Below are 24,242 nucleotides of genomic sequence, written 5' to 3' on the forward strand. Positions count from 1 at the left end.
CCACCAAGATAAGCTTACATTATAATGAAAAACATCTGTAAAAACTAAAAAGATAAATGACGTGTAGCCACACAGTAGCATGAAATGTGCCAGCAGTGAAGAAAATGGGCTGCCTCTTTTATGGAGGGGGGGGGGGTGGATATTTCAGAATAATAATTTTTTTTTTTTATTATTATTTTACAGTTTTGCATTTAAGTTACAAAGAAAAAAAATGGAACTAATTAATAAAAGTGCTTCAAATCAAGAAACGGTGTGCCAGCTTCCAGATGCTTGCAGATGTTTCATCCAGATGTTTGTTTATTTTTTGGACAGCTAATGGATGATTCCAAATTAGACGAGCCGTACTTATGAATTTCTTGGCACGCGGTTGAACAGCTAAAACGCAAAGCCGCTGCGGCGTAGTCGGCAAGCAGGCCGGCGTGGCGTCGTGTTGTGCTCCTCTCCATTATGAGCGACTCCTCGCAGACTCGGTGAGACAGCTGGCCGGGCCTCGTGCGGTTTGGGAGGCTATTAACGTATGCTAATGAGCAGGCTGATGAATTGATTTGTAGAACGCGCGTTCATCACCGATCACATTTGCTGGGACGGGACCCCGAGACTTAAAGGTGCAGCCTCAGAAAGTCCGTTTTAGAGAAGGACGAGCCCAGCGGGGACGAATGTGACGAGTCTCCGGTCGTCGGATTGTCAGCGTAGTGTTGGACGATTTGCAGAGCAGTGCTGCGCTCGTGTGCTCTCCGAGTTTCCTGAGCTCCAATTTGTGACGCGCGAGCTTCCGGTCGGAGACTATTGGGAGAAGTGAGAAGCTGCTTTTGATTTGTTGCTTCATCGGCAATTAAAGATGAACTGCTTCTCTTCTCTGGATCATTTGGTCCATTAAGTTATCAAGACGTTGTTTTCAATTCTTTTTATCCAATGTTTAATTTTCTTCTTGTAGCCTTCTGTTTTATTAAATACTAAAAAAAAAATTTCTGAAAATAAAAAAGCAAACTTAACGTATTAAATGTGTATCACCTCTCTGCAAGTTTGCTCCTTTCTGAATAACCAGGTTATTTATTTATTTAATTAATTAATTTTATAAAAAAAAAAAGTTTTATAATTCAGTTAGCTTCGTTTTTCCCCCAAATTGTCCGACTCGTAGCTTTGCGTTTTGTAGGATTCTCACATGCAATTTATGACTTCCGGAAACTCGTATTTGTCCCACATTTGACTAAAACTCGGAACTCACAATTTCTCTCTTCCGACTCACTCGGAAAACGGAAAGAAAACGCACCCCAAACTCGCAATTCCTACTCACAAAGTCAGGTCTGGTCTCTCAAATCCGAATTTGTCCGACTTCAGATTATGATGTCAATTAAAGATGGCGGTGTACGCTCTGCGGATAGTAAGTACGGTAATACTTGTGAGTGCCCTGGAGGAAGGACAAGCATCCTGAGCCGGGATTATGGAAGGTTTCATACCAGACCAGGAGTCTGTAATGGAAGGACCGGGAAAAATGGGCTTACCAGGAGCAGGTCATTCCCCCAAACAGCATGGTGGCAGTGTGCGTCAGGGTTAAACTCAATTAGGATTGCATGGGAAATGGAGTTCAAAAATGCCGTCCTGTCAGGATCTTTGGGGACCACCAGAGGGCGCTGCCTGGGGAGAACAGCCCTGGTTTTCACACAGCTCCAAAGTGCTCCAGGTGACTGGGACGAGCAATTCCCGGGTTGGGCTTTAAAGAAAGCCCGCTGCCTGACATGAATGGAGTTAAGTCGGGGGACAGTGGGCTGGGGCTCGATAAAACCCTTTATTTGAGCTGGAAGTGTGTCTGGGCATTATGGTGTCTGAGAAGGTTTGGAGCTCTCTGGCACCCCCTTGTGGTTACACACTTTATAAATTTAATTAGAAGAATTTAAACGAATCACCGTAATCCGTACAACTGAATATTGCGAAGGTAAATGTTAACATTACTACTTCAGATGGTAGCTTGATACGCCCTACTCTTTGTACTTTTCATGGCTTTGTAGTTGCAGCTTCCAAGCAGTAATAGTGCTGTTTATCAATGCCAAGAGCGTACAAATCTTTATTTTGGACATAACAACGTACTTATTGGGTCTTTTTTGCTCTTCGGTTTCTTCATCGATTGCGAGTATAGAACTATTAATTAACAAACCCCAGCCAAGCACCTGCTTTCACAGGGGCAACTATGTCTACACTTCTACTTGAGCGGTGCAAATGCATAGAGGTTGTGAAATGGTGCAGTTGTGACTTCCCAGTTCCACTGTAAGATGAATGCAGAATTGGATCATTCCAGGTCCAATAATCACACTTTTGGATCTCATAATCACAGATTTTAATGAAACTTGACATGCTGATTTGGTCGTGCGAGTAACCCAGGGAACTGAAATTGAAGGGATTACCCCATTACCGTCTGTCCAAGAGGTTGGCAAACACAGCAAAACTGATCTTTATGAACAAGTCTGAGTCTTTCAAGTGGTCGTTTGTATCTGTCCTGACTCGGCAGGAAAACAGAAAACTAATTTCTTGAGTAAACGGTGAGACGTGAGCAAAAGGAAATAAAAATAAACCGAAACGGCCGAATCCCAGACGAGAGGCAAAAGTCAAAGTCAAGTAACAAGAAATGAGTCGAAGGCCAAGCAAGACGTGAAAAGTAATCACTTGAGAAATCAAATGGAAAATAAGGATTTTATCCGTAGATTGGATTAAAGCTCAGAGCAAAAGAACTGACCTTTAATGCTGTTGTCACGACCCTGGAGACCACGCCCCTAGAAACACAGGACGTGACCCTGACAACGGTACGCAATATGGCTTCTCTTAAAGGAAAAGGCTGCAAAACATCAAAATTTGCCTAAACCGTGACAGCATCTTTTGGCGGTTAACGAACGGGTCGATTCGGTGGAGGGCATCGCCGGCGCCGTGGTGTGTGTGTGGGGTGGTCAGTTTTTTTTTTTTCATTGAACATGTAGACATTTATAATGCGTTTGCAAGATCCGCCATATCGTGTCCTCAGTAGTTAACTTAGTAGTTATCTTTATTTGATTGGCCTTTTCTAAATTTGATATTTGGTTCGATTAAATTTCCGGGGTTCGGCTTTTTGACTTTTCTCCCAGTATTAGCTTTTTGATTTATTTATTTATTTTTATTTTTTATTTTATTTTTTTAATTTTATTATTTTATTTTTTGTTTTATTATTTTTTTTACTTTATTTATTTGTTTCATTTTTTATTATTTATTTTATTTTATGGGGGCGGCACGGTGGCGCAGTGGGTAGCGCTGCTGCCTCGCAGTTGGGAGACCTGGGGACTCTGGGTTCGCTTCCCGGGTCCTCCCTGCGTGGAGTTTGCATGTTCTCCCTGTGTCTGCGTGGGTTTCCTCCCACAGTCCAAAGACATGCCGGTTAGGTGGATTGGTGATTCTAAATTGTCCCTAGTGTGTGCTTGGTGTGTGGGTGTGTTTGTGTGTGTCCTGCGGTGGGTTGGCACCCTGCCCGGGATTGGTTCCTGCCTTGTGCCCTGTGTTGGCTGGGATTGGCTCCAGCAGACCCACGTGACCCTGTGTTCGGATTCAGCGGGTTGGAAAATGGATGAATGGATTTTATTTTATTTTTATTTTTTGTTTTACTTTTTTATTTTATTTTATTATTTTATTTATTTTATTTTTTTGTTTTATTTTTTTTTTATTTATTTACTTGTTTCATTTTTTATTTTTTGTTTTACTTTTTTATTTTTATTTTTATTATTTTTTATTTTATTATTTTGTTTTATTTTATTATTTTATTAATTTGTTTTATTTTTTACAGTATTTTATTATTTTTTTTTCTATTTATTTATTTACTTTTAGGGGCTTTTTGATTTTTCTGATTATGATTATGACATTTTGCTTTTTGAAATTCTAACCATGTGAAAAAATGTTCTCATGTTTTTGGACCGTGTTTTGTTTGTCTGCCATTTTCTGTTTCTTATGGATGACGCTGTATTTTGTTCCCGTCATCAGGGTTGCTGGGGGTGTGTCCTAGGGGATTGTGACCTTTGGGTAACGATGTGACAGGATTAAAGGTCATCTTGGAATTATCTGAGTGGCCAAACTCCTTTCTCGTTGTGCTCTTTCTTAAACCTTTCAGTATTTTTATTTCCTGGTTCTGACCCTTTTGTCCCACATTTTGGACAATTTTTGTCTCGTTTTACCTTTGACGCTCCTGGTTTTGACCCTTTTTCTGTCACTCGTCTGTTCTCCCGGTCATTTCTCAAATCTGCGTCGGTTTGTTGGCGTAACACCCTGTTTTTGGATTACGTTTTGAACCCTTGCTTGTTTCAGTGACTCTCCTTCTGCACGTCCCATTCATTTTGCTTGTGTGAAGGTTCAGCTGGGATTCTTTCCCTGGCTGGGGTTCCAATTCATGTTTATGTCTCTTTTGTTCATTCTTGATTCTTCTATTTTCATTGATGATTATTATTTTTAATTTGATTTGATATACTCTATTAATCCCCAAGGGGAATTTGTCTTTTCACATGACCTTGGGAGGGTTTAAGGGTCTTGCTCGAGAGCCCAGTGGAGTAGGACCCTTCTGATAGTAATGGGACTTGAAGATTTGCAGATCTCCCAGCCTCAGAGCCCCCACCCTGTACATCGTTCTTTGCTTCTAATTCGCCCTTCTTATGTTCCTTGTGCTTTGTGGGTGGTTCCCCCAGGAGGCGGGGCCACCTGCCAATCATCACCAGGAAGTGCCCCTCCTCTCTGCCTTTATAAATCCAGAGGGTCTCCTGCAGTTCCTGGCCATTCTTTTCGAATGTCCTCAGGAGCTGGTGAGCTTTCATGTGCTCTGCTCTACTTTGGTGCTTTTTCTGTGACTTTTCTGGATTTTTGCTTTGTTTTCTGACCATTCTTTGGATTCTGTATTGGGATGTGGTTGCTTTTGGAATTGCTTTTTTCCAGGAATTGTATGCTTCACATAGTAACAGAGCTTTTTGTAAAGAACAGCAACAACACCATTTATTTCTATAGCTCATTTTCTTACAAATGTTGTAACTCAAAGTGCTTTACGAGATGAAGAAAGAAAAGTTTATAAACAATAAAAATATAAAGATGAGATTAGGCCGTACTAAATAACAAAGAATAAAATAAGGTGCGATGGCCAGTAGGACAGAAAAAAGCAAAAAACTCCAGATGGGCCGGAGATAAAAAAAAATAATCTGCAGGGGCTATGAAGTAAAAGAACAAGACCCTTAAACTTGAAGATTGCGTACAATGGCTGACCCTGCACTCTGACCCCCAAAGGACACACAAAAAGACAATTTCCCCTCAGGGACTAACAAAGTGTATCTCTCTATTATAATAAAACAATCTTGGGTCGAGACGTGATCTTCTCGGAAAGACACTTTGATGTCCCGCAAGATGAGACTTTACAACCTTTGGAAGCAAAACCCGTGAACAGGTCATTCATTAAAAAAAAGGGTTAGAATGAACACCTGCAGCCATGGTGGTCCTCCAGGACCGGAGCTGGCGACCCCTGTCTTAAATTATATTGTAGATATCTGAAAAGGCTTTTAAGATAACTTGAAATAATTAAGTGACTTTTGAAAGATACCTTAAAATGTATTTTAGATATACTGAAATACAACTTGAGATATCTAGAAATACTGTACCTCTCTATTAGAATAAAAAAAATCTTAGGTCGAGACGTGATCTTCTTGGAAAGTGACCCTTTAGGTGGCGGTATAGCTCCCTACTTGGAATAAGTTCTTTTATAAATGCGGCGTTTTAAGTAACTGAAAACTATATAGATCTGATATTAAAAAGCGATATCCCTCCCATAGTGATACGGCGGTAAAAATCACATAAGAGAAAACAACTTAGCCTTCTTTACTGACGATTTACGCGGCATTACAGACGAGGAAGCCAAATAGCATGACAATACCAAGGTGGGATCTTGATCTATACAGTCTGCCATTTTTCGTTGCTGCGCTGAAAGGATTTTCAGGACGGATGACGTTATCAGCCATCCGTCCGTCGGCTTCGAGATGTTAGGCTGCTGTCCAAGTCTTTATATACCGTCTTCCCCACATGTAGGCCCTTACTTAGGTTCCAGACAAGGCAAGGAGAGGATTCAATTTCATCTCTAACATATAGAAATAGTACAAGGCCCATTTTCGTAGTTGTACCTTCTCTCTTCAAATGCTTACATAGCAGTTTCTAAATGCTGAGAGCCCCTGTGTGCTAACTTTGGCCTGGCCTGTACATGTGATTTATAAAATAATTTTTGTACAGAGCACAGTGACATTAAACTTACATTCTTATTACAGAAAGACACTTTGACGTCCCGCGAGACGAGACTTTACAACCTTTGGAAGCAAGACCCGTGAGACGATGACTTTTGCACGTCACGCCCTACTTACAAACAATTTAAAACAAGATCATGGACCTCTAACCTCGCAGTTGTTGGAATGCTTTTGGCAGACACACTTCTTGTGCTCGCAGCTCTTAAACATTTTATACGTTGTAGATGGCACGTCAACGACTAAGCAAAGAAGAAAGAGCAGCGCGTCGAAAGGAGACACAAAAGCATTGCAGAGAAAAGAAAGCAAAAGAACATTAAAAATCTCTGTGCAAATTCAGAAAATAAGCATGCAGAGCAGGTTAAAGAATATGAATGCAGTAAAATTTGAAAGTATCAATAAAAAAGATAATAAAAATCACATTAGAACAAACAAATGGAAAATCTTACATAACTGACCATACGCTATGAGTATCTGTGGTCCCGCGACAATTAAAGTTACGACAAGTTTCATTTTGAAGAAACCACAATGCGGTCAGGTGTAAATTTATGATTACGGAGAAGCGATGCAACATAGAATCAAAAGAGTAGGTAACAACTCCCATGAAAATAACAATCTCTTTAAATTGTATATCCGGATAACCAAACCCTGGGGTGGATGAGTGGAGGGGCAGAGCACCCTAGTCAAATCAAAAACAAATCCAAAACCTTTTATTTTTATTTGTTTTTCTTTAAAGATGTTGCATTTGCCTTTCTTACTAGCCGGGGTTTGATGGTGATCTCCCCCTCTAGTGTTTTTGGGACTGTGAGCTTAGAAGATGTTAAATTATGGCAATAAGCCCCCCAGTTTGGTTTATTGACCCCACAGAACTGGCCCAATATTGTACATCTAAGAGTGTGTGTGTGTGTGTGTGTGTGTGTGCAAGTGAGCCATGTCTTCATTCCTGCTTGGCACCTCGTGTCCCTGAGAAATACTTCAGCAGCCCACCCGCTCTGTAACTGACAAAAATGTCATTGGATGGAAACCTTTTTTTTGGTGGTTAAGAATAATGGAAATCTGCCACCTTCATGCCTGTGCCCACTCAAGAAGGATAATGGTGGCCCGCTTTGTGTGGTGGCAGTGACTGACATGATTTATGAACTGCCGGTACTCGCCTCACGAGGGCTTTTTTGCTTCTGTGTTCAGGTGAAGAGATTGGAATGCTGGAGGACATGGTGGTTGGCATTTCAGACTTGCGAAGGGTGACATTTAGAATCGCGGAAGCCAAATCTGATGAGCCCAACGAGCTGCAGCCGGTTGTCACCGGAAGGCGGTAAGAAGCCAAGGCTTTCTTTGTACTTTTATTTATTTATTATTATTATTATTATTATTTTTTTGTCTCTCAGGGTCTGCGGTGGTAGTGGTGGGGAGGAGGAGGAGGAGGAGGGTGCTTTATCTTGTCACATAATAAATATCAGCGTAATGATGGACTGTTTCCCTCGGGTGATGTTGTTCATTTCTTCTGGCCCTTGCTTGCATCTTTCTGTCTTTTTTTATTTGTTGGCTTGCTCCCCTTTTGGAGGGGCCTGCTGTTTCAATTAAAGCCACACGGCCCTCAGGCCTGAGCAGCAACAAGGTGCCTCCTGAAGTCGCAGCCCCTTTGAGCGTCTGCTGTAGAAGACACCGGGAAGTCGGCCTGCACACTGGGAGCTCAGTTTGGGTTAATATTCAGGTCAGGAGGCTGTTTTGTTGAGGAGTCGTTGGGTGATGAGCCCCTCCTCGCTTTGGGACCCTTTACTGTGTAGACCAGAGTTTCTCAGACTGTTTGTAGTCCTTTGCATATAAACTTATCAACCCGTCAAAGAGACCATCCGAGTCAAGCAGACTTGACTACCCCAACTTTTATTTTACAGTTGGAGTCCACCCGCCATGTTATGTTGCAGCCTTTGTTAGATTAGATGAACAACGTTAACAACAGCAGAAACATAAAACAAAGATATGGACTCGGAAGACAGATAATATGGTCAATCAATCAATCAGTCAGTTAATCAGTCCATCATTGAATAAGTCAGTCAATAAATCAAGCAGTTAATCAATTAACCAAACAAATTGTCAATCAATCAGTCAGTCAATCAGTTAGTCAATGAGTCTGTCAGTCACTCATCAGTCAGTCAATCAGTTACTGCATTAATCAATCGGGTAGTCAGTCAGTCAATCAATCAGTCAGTTAATCAGTTAATCAATGAATAAGTCAGTCAATCAATAAATCAATCAGTCAGTCAATAAATCAAGCAGTTAATCAATTAACCAAACACATTGTCAATCAATCAGTCAGTGAATCAGCCAATGAGTAAGTCAGTCAATCAGTCTGTCAGTCACTCATCAGTCAGTCAATCAGTTAATGCATTAATCAATCGGGTAGTCAGTCAGTCAATCAATCAGTCAGTGAATCAGTTAATCAATGAGTAAGTCAGTCAATCAGTTAATGCATTAATCAATCGGGTAGTTAGTCAGTTAATCAGTTAATGAATGAGTCAGTCAGTCAATAAATCAATCAGCCAGTTAATCAATCAACCAATTTGTCAATCAATCACTCAGCTAATCAATGAGTAAGTCAATCAGTCCATCAATCAGTTAATCAATCAACCAATAAATCAAATTTGTCAATCATTTGGTCAGTCAGTCAATCAGACAATCAACCATTCAATTTTTCAATCAATCAGTTAATGAATAAGTCAGTTAGTCAATAAATTAAGCAGTTAATCAATTAACCAATCAATTTGTCAATCAATCAATTAATCAATCAGTTTATCTACCAATCGGTCAACAATTCACTTATTTACCTAATCAATAATTAATGTGAATTTGTGCAGAAATAGAAAATGAACACTTTGAAGGTGAGTTGGTACGAGTTAAGTGGTGTCTCGCTGAGCCTCTCAAGACGTGGCGTATGAGAGAACTCGTACCTCAGTGTGCCGCCGCCTCGTCTCAGTTACCTGCTGCAGTGCTGCCATCTAGTGGATTGTCTTTTTTTTTTTTTTTTTTTTTTGGTGGCAACAGCTTGCAGGAAATATTGCTGTCATTTGACTGTCATTGAAATGGAGACTTTTAGTCGTGTCGTTGGAGAAACTAAAGTAATTAACAGTTTCTTTACATTTTGACAGAGTTACTGTTGATAATAAAAGCGTTTCTTTCTATTACATCTCTGCACATTTTTGATAGAGTTCATTGTCAGTCAGTCAGTCAGTCATTATCCAACCCACTATATCCTAACACAGGGTCACGGGGGTCTGCTGGAGCCAATCCCAGCCAGCACAGGGCGCAAGGCAGGAAGCAAACCCCGGGCAGGGTGCCAACCCACCACAGGGCACACACACACACCAGAGACAATTTAGGATCGCCAGTGCACCTAACCTGCATGTCTTTGGACTGTGGGAGGAAACCCACGCAGACACGCAGGGAGGACATGCAAACTCCATTGTCATTCATCACATACTAGCCGTCCCCCACAGCTTTGCCCGTGTAGCAGTGAAACAGGAAAAACTTTAAAAATCAATAATAATCAATAAACAAACAGGTATCGCTAGCTAAGCAAGTCATACTCCAAAACATGGCGACAGGTAGACCGACTTGAATGGAGGCTGGCACGTGAGTGAGTGAGGAGGTCCCCCGTCCAGCCCCCCACTCCTGACGTCATTCTTCCCCCTCCCCTCGGCCCGCAGCCTCTGTCTCGGATTAGCGTGAATATATCCCTCCTGCAAGCAAACTCTGATTCTTAGCGCGATGAGAGAAGTCGCAAAATCAACCGGAATGTTCAAGCAAATTCTAGAAGAAAAAACAATCTAAATCCGTGAAGTCGTTCTCTCGTTTGCTAGCTAAGCGGATTTAAGGTTACGCCCCGAGGCAGAAGCGTGAGAGAGGAGGGCCCTGCAGCCCGTTGAGTCTCTCTCGGATTCGCGCTAATAAATCAGTACCACAAGCGACCTGTGATACTTAGCGCCATCAACTGGAATGTTCAACCAAATTATAGAAAAAAAAAACCCAATTTAAATCCGTTAAGTCGTTCTCTCTTAGTTTGCTAGCTAAGTGGAAGTAAGGTACACGCCCTGAGGCTGACACGTGAGTGAGGAGGGTCCCGTCCCACGCCCCACTGCGTGTCTCTTGGATTTGCACAAATAAATCGGTGCCGCAAGCAAACTGTGATACTTAGCACTTTGAGAGAAGTCGCAAAATCAACCGGAATGTTCGAGCAAATTCTGGAAAAAAACCCGATCTAAATCCATGAAGTAGTTCTGTCGTGAAAAGCGGACAGACATACAAACAGACAGATGTTGGATTTTATATATAGAGAGAAGCATAGACTGAGGATGCAGCGCCCTGGTGACAAATGATCCCGCAGTCCATCACTGTGTCACAGAGCACAACCATTAAGTCTGGGGTATCGGGAGGAAGCATTGCTTTGCCTGATAACATCGAGCAGAAAAGACCCCCAGAGGAGCTTCTTAGCATACTGTGGCACAATGAGCCTGTGGCTGAGAGAGCGCCTCCTTCAGGAGATATTTTCTTCATGATGGGACCCAATTTTGCCACTCTCCTTTTCTCCACAGCAGTTTCCAGTGGCGTGTCCAGGGTTTGTCCTGTGATGGCGCAGGCTTTGTGCTTCTTTTGAGCTTGAGTTGCTTCCCCAGGACACGAACAACACACTGGCTACGATGGACTGGTAGAACATTTCCAGCAGCTTGCTACATTCGTTAAAAGAACTGAGTCTCTGCTCTCGCCCTTCTTGTGTTGTCACACCAGTCCGGTTTGCTGGTACTTGTAGCTCTGCACCGCTTCCCCCCACTAAATGGTGACTGGTGGTCTCAGAGACTCCTTGGCATGCCAGAAGTCATCCAGCAGCTCGTTTGCCTTGCTGGTGCCGAGTTGCAGGTTGCTGTCCTCCATACCCTTCCTGTACTCCAACTTGTCTCCATTATTAATGCAGCCGATGATGGAGGAGTCCTCTGAAAATGTCTGTAGGTATCAAGCACTGGTATTATGCTGGAAGTCTGTTGTCAAATGAACGCGTGGGAGCCATGATGCGTGCGCGTATGCCTTCTGAGTGAAAAGGATGTTCCAGGGGTCTTTTATGACAAAAGAGAGTCAGGACCTCAGTTTTACGTCTCATCCAAATTACACCAAAGTGTCCCTGTCACTGCACTCTGGGGCACTGCCATCCACGCACAGACCACAGGGTAAGCGGCCCCCCCTGTCAGTCTCACCAACATCTCTTCCAGTAGAACCCTAATCTTTTTCCTAGGTGGTCACCCATCCCAGTACTGAACGTGCTTACCTTCAGGTGGGTGACCTCTCCTGCCCATATCACGGGCGTGCTGTCGTTTGTGCCAAGTAACACAGTGTGTCCTCCTCTCTGTCTGTCTGTCTCTCATCCAGGGACCATTACACCGTCCAAGTGCCGTTACCTCGAGAGGCTTTCGAGTCGTTACCTGAGGAGATCAAGGAAGGCGGCCCCTTACACGTGCACCCGGTGCTCTTTAACGTGGGCATCAATCAGCAGCAGACACTCGCCGAGAGGTAACGTATGGCCGCCAACCACGCAGGAGCTTTGTTTTGTTTTCCCTTCAGCTGACAAAATTTGATTTAAATAAATCGTCGCATTTAACGGTGATTAAGTCTTATTCACTTGACGAAGGGGATTTTAGGAAAGGCTGAGCGAAAAGCAGGAGAAACCTGGACAGTGTGGAATCAGTGGAGGAGTCCAGAGGAACAGTTGGGGTGCCACCCTACTTGTTTTTTTTGTTCAAAACAAATGCATGGTGGGGCAACTCAAGAAGCTGGCACTCCAAAGGCCTCAGGCGGCTGACGTGAGGGTTGCCCTCTGAACAGGTCAGGTTGGGGAGCTCCGTCCTGTCGTGGGCCCAGGTCCAAATGAGGTGCCTCCTCCCGGGGACGTCTGTTCTTATAAGGCTCCAACCGGAAGGGGCGGGGCCTTCTCTGGGCACCATGGGTGGGTCATGGACCCTAACTTCTCGGAGCTGTGGAGGGTGGGGATGAAACTCTTAGCGACAGCGCCACCTCCCTTCCTGGAGTAGTAGTGCATACCTTAGAAGGTGATCCTCTGGAATGTTCCAGATTCCTGCATGAATCACCCCTAATGTGAAGTTTCCCCATTTTTTGAATTATTATTTATCATGTGTTTGTTTCTAATTTACTATTCCTGTACCGTCACCATTCCTTGTACTTAGGGGGTGGGGCCACTGTGACATCACTGCTGCTGGCTCCTCCCTCTGTCTTTATATTTGGTCAGCAGTGTGTCATTGAGTTGCTCTTTCTGGATTTGTAGCTAAAGTGTTGGTTTCTGCTCATTGGATTACAGTCTTGGATTTGTTTACCTCTTGTCTTCCATTTTTGTTGCCCCCTTTTTTTAACTTTAAGTGCATTTCTGTATTTATGAAGATTCATCTTTTCAGATGTCTAAATAAGCCAGAGGTTTACAGTTTACCTCTCCCTTTTTTAGGCATTTTTTTGTAAATTTTGGGACATCAGTGAACTTTTAAATGCAACTTCCCATTTTGGATCTGTGTAGGCCGAAGCCAGCAGGTAGGAGTTGGGGACTAGCCAGCTTGAGGTGAACCTTATCTAGATAGATAGATAGATAGATAGATAGATAGATAGATAGATATGAAAGGCACTATAGTATAGATAGATAGATAGATAGATAGATAGATAGATAGATAGATAGATAGATAGATAGATAGATAGATAGTAAATAGATAGATAGATAGATAGATAGATATGAAAGGCACTATATTATAGATAGATAGATAGATAGATAGATAGATAGATAGATAGATAGATAGATAGATAGATAGATAGATAGATAGATAGATAGATAGATAGATAGATATGAAAGGCACTATATTATAGATAGATAGATAGATAGATAGATAGATAGATAGATAGATAGATAGATAGATAGATAGATAGATAGATATGAAAGGCACTATATTATAGATAGATAGATAGATAGATAGATAGATAGATAGATAGATAGATAGATAGATAGATAGATAGATAGATAGATAGATAGATAGATAGATAGATAGATAGATAGATAGATAGATAGATACTTTATTAATCCCAAGGGGAAATTCACAAAGGTTAAGGTCCTAGCCTGCTTTGTGGCTCACTTTGGAGGCCTCACGCACTGTTTTTGGACATGTCTGAAACTCTCATTCACAATACTGAAAACGTGATCAGGCCATTTTCTATGTGTTTAATAGTTTATATGTTACTTTGACAATTTTAATGTATTCTTTGTTTCATGGGGATTGGACATGCAAGTACGTCACAAACTGCCCCGCTCGTGAAACTCATAAAATGAGGCTTTGGTTCAAAAGTTGACGTCAAGGCTCCAGCTGCCTGGTCCCAAATTCCACAAGCAGGCTTCATGGGTTTCTCAGGCCAAAATAAAACCAAGGCTGCAGAAGGGACAGGGGAACTTCTTTTTCCTTCACTAATTTATTGTTTTGTTTTTTTTATCTCCTCAGGTTTGGCGACATCTCTCTACAAGAAAAAATTAATCAAGAAAACTATGAAATTTTAAAAGAATATTACAGGTTATTAAGTGAAAAGGTGCCAGCAGAATGTAAGTTCAAGGCTTTGATTCTTTTCCTTTCCTCCTATTCGTCTTGTAATTAAAGTGTGGGCGCCACGTAGCACTCCACTGTTTTTGGTGTGCGTGGGTGTACTCATCTGTCAGTTGGCGCCCCCTGGTGGGCTGCTGTTACACTGGGCTTATGGCTACCATGGTGGGCTCCAGTTCCAGTTGGAAAAGCAGGTTTAGGAGAATGGATGGTGAATTCGGTCGAGTGTAACTTTAGTTCACAATGCCTACTGTACGACTTCAGCGAGAGTTGATCTTTAAGAGTCGCTCCAACTGCATCACCATCACAAAAACCAGGTGGATTGTGGGAAGGATTCCCATTACAATGGGCGATGTGCTAACCTCGACATAGCAGTTTATGGGAGAAGAACAAGATGACATCAAAAAAAGATGGGGAAAAATTGTAAAATATAAATACAGAAATCAAACCACTGCACCAGAATACCTGTAGAAAACAAACTGTATGTTGTTATTATTATTATTATCACTTCAGGAAAGTCTGGGAAAAAACAAAATGCAAAAAGCAATAATAACAACAACAACGTCACTCACCACACGCCCAACTCTAGGGTATCAATCCAAACACAAGCATTACAAGACATCAGATGGGTGTGTACCAGTAAAGTGCATTGCATTTTTTACTCCAACAGATGGCGCATTCAACCAGCATTACAACCCAATAAACAACATTTTTAATATCAAAATTGATATGAAGGAAAAAAGAATGACAGAGGAAGTTGTGCTAAAGTGTGTGTGTGTGTGTTTGTGTGCTCACCCTGTGATAGACTGGCACTCTGTCCAGGGATTATTGCTGCCTTGTGCCTGATGCTTGCTAGGATAGGCTCCAGCTTCCCCAGGACCCTGTTCAGGATAAGGAGGTTTGAACAGATGGAGGGATGGATGGCAGATGAAGTGCTAATCTCATTGAAGCCCATTGACTGCCATGCTGAGGGAAGTAGTTGAGCATTTGATTGACATTAAGCAGTAATTAATGGGATTTGTTTTTAATTGAGATGATTTGTAGTTGACCTACTGGACACTCGTCATTATTTGAGTCACATGACCCTCCCACAACCCTAATCTTAACCGTTGTGTAAACTGGGCGGAGCTCTGGACTCCACAAATTCAAGGCTCCAGAGTGGTGGGCTGCAGAGATACCTGCTGGCAAAACAGACGAACAGATTGTGCCTCCTATACCTTAGTGCTAAATAGAGACCCTCTCTGATCTTGGACGCTGAACTCTGCATCGATAGACTGGAACTGCAGAGCACAATACCCATGATGTCTCTCACAACACACCTCTGTACATTGTAAGGCGTCACTCGCATGAACCAATGAAATGAATTGCAATTTTCACTCCACTTAATGGCGTATACACCATACACTATAATCCATCCATCCATTATCCAACCCGCTATATCCTAACTACAGGGTCATGGGGGTCTGCTGGAGCCAATCCCAGGGTGCAAGGCAGGAAACAAACCACGGTCAGAGCACCAGACCACCGCAGGGCACACACACACACACACACACACACACACCAAGCACACACTAGGGACAATTTAGAATCGCCAGTGCACCTAACCTGCATGTCTTTGGACTGTGGGAGGAAACCAACACAGACACGGGGAGAACATGCAAACTCCACACAGGGAGGACCCGGGAAGCAAACCTGAGTCTCCTCACTGCGAGGCAGCAGCGATACAACTGTACACTATAATCTAATAAAGGAAATGAAAAACAAATGATGTAAATTTAAAAAAAAAACTGATAGAGGAAGTACTGGTCCTATTGGAACTCACTGACTGTGACACCGAGGCGGTAGCTGGTCACCTGACCACAAGGGTCTCAAACTCAGGTACTGGGAGGTCTGCATGCCCTCTGTTTAGCTGTTAATGAAATTTGTTATTTATTTAGATGATTTATTCCTGCTGTCATTTTACTACATTAATGAGGACAAATCATCAGACTGTTTAATAGACTCAAATGAGATTTGTGCTCCCTGTGTCTGCTCGGGACACTTTTTCTGTTGATCAGTGTCAAAAAAGACAAATGAATTCCACTGGGACACAATGTTGTATAAAAATAAAATGTGAAAACTTCAAAGGGGGTGAAAACTATTTATACTATCTATCTATCTATCTATCTATCTATCTATCTATCTATCTATCTATCTATCTATCTATCTATCTATCTATCTATCTATCTATCATATAGTGCCTTTCATATCTATTATATAGCACCTTTTCACTTTATCTATCTATCATATAGTGCCTTTCACATCTATCTATCTATCTATCTATCTATCATATAGTGCCTTTCATATCTATCTATTATAGAGCACTTTTCACTGTATCTATCTATCTATCTATCTATCTATCTATCTATCTATCTATCTATCTATCTATCTATCTATTATGTAGTGCCTTTCATATCTATCTATTATAGAGCACCTTTCACTTTATCTATCTATCTATCTATCTATCTATCTATCTATCTATCTATCTATCTATCTATCTATTATATAGTGCCTTTCACTCTATCTATCTATCATATAGTGCCTTTCATATCTTTTATAGAGCACCTTTCACTTTATCTATCTATCTATCTATCTATCTATCTATCTATCTATCTATCTATCTATCTATCTATCTATCTATTATATAGTGCCTTTCATATCTATCTATTATAGAGCACCTTTCACTTTATCTATCTATCTATCTATCTATCTATCTATCTATCTATCTATCTATCTATCTATCTATCTATCTATCTATCTATCATATAGTGCCTTTCATATCTATTATAGAGCACCTTTCACTCTATCTATCTATCTATCTGTCTATCTATCTATCTATCTATCTATCTATCTATCATATAGTGCCTTTCACTCTATCTATCTATCATATAGTGCCTTTCATATCTATTATATAGCACCTTTCACTTCTATCTATCTATCTATTATATTGTGCCTCTCACATCTACTCAGTTTTTGTATAGTGCCATTCAGTAAAAAAAATATGAAGAATCGAGGCCATCTCTAATTTTTTTTTCTTACAGGTTTACCACAGTTTCATGTACAGACAGAAGTCAAAGAATTACTTGAAACCCTTTATCAGAATATCCACTTGAAGAAGAGGAAGAATGTGGAGATCCTATGGCTGGCTGCAACGGTATGTGCCAAGTCTGCTGTGATTAAGTTTGTTTAAATCCCCCCCCCCCCCCCCCATCCCCCCAAAACAACCCACCACCCAAGGATGGACACATGGATTAGAAAATCAATGAATGTTTAAGTGTAACAACAATCTAACATAGATAATAAGGCACTATATAAGATAGATAGATAATGAAAGGCACTATATAATCAATAGATTGATAGATATGAAAGGCACTATATAGATAGATACATGTGAAAGGCACTATATAATTACCAGATAGATTGATTTGAAAGGTGCTATATAATAGCTAGACAGATGTGAAAGGCACTATATGAAATGCACTGTATCATATATAAATAGATGTAAATGACACATTATGAAAGGCACTATATAATAGATCAGTTTGAAAGGCACTATATCATAGACTGGTAGATATTATTTATGTCGTCTTTCATAAAGTATTTGAAAAGGCGCCACATGAGAAGTCAGGCCTCAGCCCCATCGTGCCCCGTCACAAGTGCCCAGCTGTGTAAGCCGAGGTTGCGGCTCCAGGATTGGCAGTCCTGGCCTGTCTGGTGTCTCATTTCTGAAGATGGTAACTGAAGGTCCCATACAGCTGTAGACCAGCAGAATGGTTAACTGGGGGACTGTTCCACTTACTAAACTTCACCAACTCATGTCTTCAGTGCCCAGACCCTTATGAGTTATCATAATTAATGGCGATGTGCCACCGTGTAGAACACTCGTCTGTCCTGGTGTGTTTGGAGTGTGTTGGGGTCATCAGATTCAAGCCCAGTGTGTATTTTTGTGTTTTCAGTACAGCACACAGAGAAGAGAGTTTACAAACGACTCCTTTTTTATTTTTTTAGCGTTTCCCGTATTGTCCCAGCTTGTTTCTGTCTCGGGGTTGCAGTCCATGACGTATCTTGTGGTGTGGAGGGTTGCCGGTGCTGCCCTCTCACTGACCCCCTGTGCTCGCCTGTCGTCTGTGTTGAGTTTGCATGTTCTTCTTTCTGGATCTTCCTGCGGGTGCCCAGAGATGTGTGTGTTAAGTTAATAGGCGATTCACAGTGCAGGTAATTACAGTTTTGATAATGTCGCGTGTACAGAGCACCGTGAAGTTCTCACTTGTTTGTTCAACAGGCATGCCACCCATTATCACTCTCTGGAGCCTCGATAAACAAGAACGTATTAAAACAGAGAACTTCATTTTATTGAATATAAGACATAAATTAGCTTACCTGATGTACTGCTCACTCCTGTTTAATTTTGCTCTCAGCTCCTGCAGCCTCGTGATAAAGACCCCAAGGGACATACTCCAGTGAAGTTAATATAGAAAAGTGACAATGTCTCCGTGATGGCTGTGGCCCCTCGTGACCCTGAATCGCATTAAGCCAGCTGTGTTATTCTGTGGCTTCAGTTCTGTTTAGTGATCTTCTTGTAGTGTCTCAGCTTGGCCTTTATTGTGGAGGCACAGCACCACCTGCTGGCCGGACTGATCATTGCATCTTTAAAGACTGTGTGTGTGGTGTCACAGGCTCCTTCATTTTAGTACATAAGAAATTTAGCACACGAGGGGCAACCGTTGAGCCCATTGAGCTCACTTGTTTACTATCTGCTGTCTCCTTATCCCATCCAGATCTTTCTTAAAGGGTCTCAGGGTTTCTGCTTCAACTCCATGTCTCGGTAGTTTGTTCCAGAATCCCACAACTCTTTATGTTAAAGAAGTGCTTCCTGGCTTTAGTCCTAGATGCATATCCATTCAATTTCTACTGGTGTCCTCGAGTACGCGATTCACCATGAAATTCATTCTTTCAATTTATCAGTGAGGTTTTTGAAGACCTGCCTGGGGTCCTCGAGTTGTCACCTCAGCCCCCAACTAAACAAATCCAACTTCGTATCCCAGTAGTTTCTTAGATTCCCACAACCCTTTCCAAGCTTTCAGTCCCACATGCACTACACCTTAATTTCCACTGGTGTCCGACTACATGATTCACCATTAAGCTGAATGAGTGAAGTGAAATTTTAGAAGTCCTGGATGAGGTCCCCGAGTTGTCACCTCTCTGCTCGAGACTAAAGTCTAATCCTCTGAGTCTGTCTCAGTAGGACGTGTCCTGAAGTCCCATGATGCACTTGGTTGTTCTCCTCTGCACAGCTTCACGTGCTGCTATGTCTTTCTTGTAGTGTGGCTACCAGGGGCCTCATTTAGAAAAATGTATAAAGCGTGAAAATATGCGCACATCAGTCAGTCAGATTTATAAAACGTGACGTACGCACATTTCTACCTAATTTACTGCTTATAAATCACAGTCACCTTGTAAATAAATGTGCGTACGTGAACGTGCCTCAAAGCATTCAGTTATGGAGCATGCTAATTAACCTCATGCATATGCAATGTCGATGCTGCAGAACTTCATTGGCCGGTAAAGCACCTCCCTCCTGACTCATCGAGACCCCGCCTCCTATATTTTAAGTGAATATGACTGCACTCTGCAACTGAGAGCGTATGCGCCATTATAGCGCCTCTCCTTGGCGCTCTGGGGAGGGTCAAGGAAGGACGTAAGGTACCACGTCTGAGCGGGTAGCCGCTATCACATGGCATATGTCATGACGTCATTGCTGTCACAATTAATAACACGGGCTGTAATGAAACACTGAGGGTTCAGCCACTGACCTCACCAACAAGCCAGCCATTCACGTCAAGCAATGTTACATCTGCCAAAGCTCCTCATCCTCAAAATAAATGAATCGTGGGCTGACCCAGGCACCCACTGAGACAGCGTTTACGAGCCACACCTTGGCATCACAAATGACATATGCATTAATGGAATTTCGCTAACAAAAGCAGCTTCTTTCTCGCTAGGTGTCCTTATTGGAATATGAGTGCAGTCAGTTACTCCGATTACATTATGAGAACTGGACACGGCTGCAAATGGACTCTTTATGTTGGCATACAAAAATTAGATGTTGTGCCTTGCCAGTTGGTTCATAGCTTCCAGCACAGCTGGCATGACAGAGTGAAGCTTGCCTGAGATGTCCCCGACCTGTCGGCCAGTTCACTGAGAGGTGACAACAGGTAGCCGATATAAACTGACAACAAACCGGAAAATGTTCTTCAGTGCAAATACGCAGCATTGGCCTTCTTAAAAGCGAACACACGTGCAGTCTGAACATCATAGGCATCGTGTTTGTCACCTCATTATAATAACGGCTTAGTGGTATGAATTATTAAACATGCGAGTCGTCACTTAACTGTTCTGGCTGTGCTTGCCTACTTGATTGAGCGAGTCATCATCTCCCAGTTTCTTCGAAATGTTGCATCCAATTGGGTCAGACCTGCCTTAAATATTCACCGGTTCCCCCGTCATGTTTTCTTTTATAAATCCCGACATTTGTGTGAGAAGTTCTGTGCGCACACTTCGAGACGTTGTTTTTTGTGCGTACGCAGCCTGAGGTAACTGCACACAGCACTCCACTCCAGATGTGGGCTCACCAGTGCATTGCGTGTTGTGAAATGACGCAGAGACCACAGGGAAAGTTGGGGTGCCACCTTGGTAGCCCCCTATAATTTCACCGTTTTTGTGTAGATTAACACACAGTAAATTGCAGTGATGTCTTTACAGAGATGAATCCAAACAGAACTAAGTTGGTAGCTGTGGACTCCGCTCTGAAGTGGGGAGAAAGAGATAGGATCAGTACACTCTGCCACCCCTGGTCCAGCATGGAATTACCTTCTCTTGAGCCCTTTAGCTACCTCCCATGCACCTGTGAGTGACACTGCCAAATTAGCGTCAACAGCTTCATGACGTGAGTTTCCATGGCCAAGCCCAAGATCACTGTGAGCAGTGCCAAGTGTGGGCAATGCCAGGTGTTGAAATCTTAGATCACTGTGGGCAATGCCAAGCCTGGGCAATGGCAGATGTTGAACTCCTAGATCACTGTGGGCAGTGCCAAGCAAGGGCAATGGTAGGTGTTGAACTCTTAGATCACTGTTGGCAGTGCCAAGCGTGGACAATGCCAGGTGTTGAACTCTTAGATCACTGTGGGCAGTGCCAAGCATGGGCAATGCCAGGTGTTGACCTAATAGATCACTGTGGGCAGTGCCAAGTGTGGGCCATGCCAGTTGTTGAACTCTTAGATCACTGTGGGTTGTGCCAAGCGTGGACAATGCCAGGTGTTGAACTCTTAGATCACTGTGGGCAGTGCCAAGCATGGGCAATGCCAGGTGTTGACCTCTTAGATCACTGTGGGCAGTGCCAAGCATGGACAATGCCAGTTGTTGAACTCTTAGATCACTGTGGGCAGTGCCAAGTGTGGACAATGCCAGTGTTGAACTCTTAGATCACTGTGGGCAGTGCCAAGCATGGGCAATGCCAGGTGTTGAACTCTGGAGCAGTAGCAATGTGTTCTCTGGAAGGACCATGCTTCTCTTATCTGGCAGTCTGATGGACCAGTCTTGGGTTTGACTGATGTCAGCAGAATGCTACGTTCCAGACTGCACAGTGCCTACTGTAAAGTTTGGTGGAGGGGGGTTAATGCCCGCGTTTGGGCTCGTCCCCTTGGTTCCAGTGAAAGATACCCCAGCGTGCAAATATATTTTCAAAAATTGTGTGCTTTCCGTTTGTTGAAGGCCCTTTTCTCTTTCAGTATGGCTTGTTCCACTGAGTACAAAGCCAGGTCCATGAAGACATGGAGGAAGTTGAGTGGCCTGCATGGAGCGTTGACCTCAACCTTGAGATGTGTGACGGTGTGTGCGGGTCGGCCCCACGCTTCAGGGTCCCACCACCGATAACATTTCCGAAGGATGAGCTTAGCAAATGAGGACACCATACAAAGCGAGGGGAAGGTGGAAAGAGGGCTCAGTGCTTTTATTAAATAAAAGTGCAGTGCATCCAAATGTTCAATAAATGAATAATCCAACAAAAGTTGAAGGTGGCGGTTAAAAACAGGAAACTCCATTAAAAACCATCTGGCAGGAAACCATCCTTTTCTAAAAGCCCGGTGCATCTTTCTTAAAACTGATGTCTCCTCTGCTTACCCCACAGACACAGCCAACCATCCACAGGTCAGGTTCCCTGCCATTCCATAGTTATAGCGAGGCTCCCACTCTGGTTCGGGTTCCCAAAGGCATTGGCACTCGCTCTGGGGCTCCCAATCCGTACCCCCTTGACCCCAGCTGCATTCCCGGATGCACACAGCGAGTCGTCCCTTTTAACACTGTGAATTAAAGACGCTATATTGGGCCTGACCTGGCACAGACTCAGACTGAGGCACGTGTAAAACACACAAAAGACTTTATTTTCTTCAGCCGGAGGGCACGTCTTCCCCGTAATCCCTCCAGTCACAACACAGTCCCAAAAACACTCACAGTAACCCAATACACTTTCTCTTCTGGCACCACCACTCCTCCCGTCAAGCTTCGTCCTCCTCCTCCTGACTCTGGCTGCTGAGTGGTGGTTGCTGGTTCCTTTTATAGCCCACCCAGAAGTGCTCCAAGTGTTTGATCACCTGTTTCCAATTGCACTTCCGGGCGGGGCTGCAGAGTCGTCCATGCCAGCTCCGGGACCCATGCAGCACCCCCTGGTGGCCACCCCAGATCCCAACAGGGCTGTGGCTCCCAAGGAGCACTGCAGGAAACTGAGGCACCATCATCAACCAGGGAGGCTGCCACCAAGCATCCCAGGGGAGGTACTGAGTAGCCCATGGTTGCTCCCCTGGAACATACGTAGAAGGGGCATCCTGGTGGGGCATGGGACCTGGCCGCCCGCCACATCACTCTGGCTCCCTTAAGTTGCTCGTGCGGAGCATTCGCTAATTTGGCCCCCGGGTGTCGGCCACTCGCTTCCCCTCAAGGGGCTCACTCCCTCGCTCGCTCGCTCGCCTGCACTGGCACCTTCCGCCTTCTCCTCTCTCTCTCTCTCTCTCTCTCGTCCCTTAACCTCCATTCTTTCGTTCCTTTTCTTTCTGATCCTGCACTCCCCTTTTATATGCTGGGGAGCCATTGCAGGTGCGATCTCCTGATAATGAGACGATCGATAAGACCACTCGCACGTACCAGCAAGGCAACACACGATTGGCTGACCGCCTCGCACCAACTCGGCGACGGAGCTGGCGTTTTAACAGATCGCTCGCCCCTGCTCCACTCCCCAGCACGAGCGCACCCTTATTTATTTAAAACGGCCTTTTTTCGGAGTCGTGGACCCTCTATACCACAGGATGACCCTTTGGATGGGAACATCCTCAGGATGAATTGGAATCTTTTTGCCCAACCTCACAAATTCTCTTTTGGCTGAATTGGGCACAGATTCACACAGACGCACTCTAAAATTTTGCGTAAATAAGAATGGAGGCCATTACGGGGGGTTGTGTGCCAACTCCATCTTAGTGCTCCAGGTTGTGGAAGGGGATGTCCAGGTGTGTTGAGGGTCTGGTGGCCATGTAGTGTAATTTACAAAAGCAAGGCGGACAGCAGTCCTGGACAAGGCTGGCCCACCACAGACTCCCGTGTCTGGAGGTCTTCCTATACAAGACGTCTGTCTGCTCCTGCACCTGCATGTTGAAGGGGGTCTAGCGGATGACTGATATATAATACAGTGCATCCGGAAAGTCTTCACAGCGCATCACTTTCTCCACATTTTGTTATGTTACAGCCTTATTCCAAAATGGATTCAATTCATTTTTTTCCTCAGAATTCTACACACAACACCCCATAATGACAACGTGAAAAAAGTTTACTTGAGGTTTTTGCAAATTTATTAAAAATAAAAAAAATTGAGAAAGCACATGTCCATAAGTATTCACAGCCTTTGCCATGAAGCTCCAAATTGAGCTCAGGTGCCTCCTGTTTCCCCTGATCATCCTTGAGATGTTTCTGCAGCTTCATTGGAGTCCACCTGTGGTAAATTCAGTTGACTGGACATGATTTGGAAAGGCACACACCTGTCTATAGAAGGTCCCACAGTTGACAGTTCATGTCAGAGCGCAAACCAAGCATGAAGTCAAAGGAATTGTCTGTAGACCTCCGAGACAGGATTGTCTCAAGGCACAAATCTGGGGAAGGTTACAGAAACATTTCTGCTGCTTTGAAGGTCCCAATGAGCACAGTGGCCTCCATCATCCGTAAGTGGAAGAAGGTTGAAATCACCAGGACTCTTCCTAGAGCTGGCC

General features: G+C 43.3%; 2 protein-coding genes across 6 annotated transcripts in view; one reads left to right on the forward strand and one right to left on the reverse strand.

Annotated features, from left to right (window-relative positions):
• Window positions 1-24,242, forward strand: part of inpp4b (inositol polyphosphate-4-phosphatase type II B) — a 533,162-nt gene that overhangs the window by 418,776 nt on the left and 90,144 nt on the right. For all 5 annotated transcript variants that reach the window (XM_051928128.1, XM_051928130.1, XM_051928129.1 and 2 more), the window contains 4 exons: window positions 7,458-7,584; window positions 11,685-11,825; window positions 13,802-13,899; window positions 16,978-17,090. In XM_051928128.1, the coding sequence (XP_051784088.1) occupies window positions 7,458-7,584; window positions 11,685-11,825; window positions 13,802-13,899; window positions 16,978-17,090 (479 nt within the window). The remainder of the gene's footprint in view (window positions 1-7,457; window positions 7,585-11,684; window positions 11,826-13,801; window positions 13,900-16,977; window positions 17,091-24,242) is intronic.
• The window catches only part of LOC114652371 (interleukin-15-like), a 523,178-nt gene that overhangs the window by 257,674 nt on the left and 241,262 nt on the right, over window positions 1-24,242 (reverse strand). The gene's annotated exons all lie outside the window — the stretch shown is intronic.

The sequence above is a fragment of the Erpetoichthys calabaricus genome, chromosome 5, assembly GCF_900747795.2.
Source record: "Erpetoichthys calabaricus chromosome 5, fErpCal1.3, whole genome shotgun sequence".
In the NCBI taxonomy this organism is placed as follows: Eukaryota; Metazoa; Chordata; class Cladistia; order Polypteriformes; family Polypteridae; genus Erpetoichthys; species Erpetoichthys calabaricus.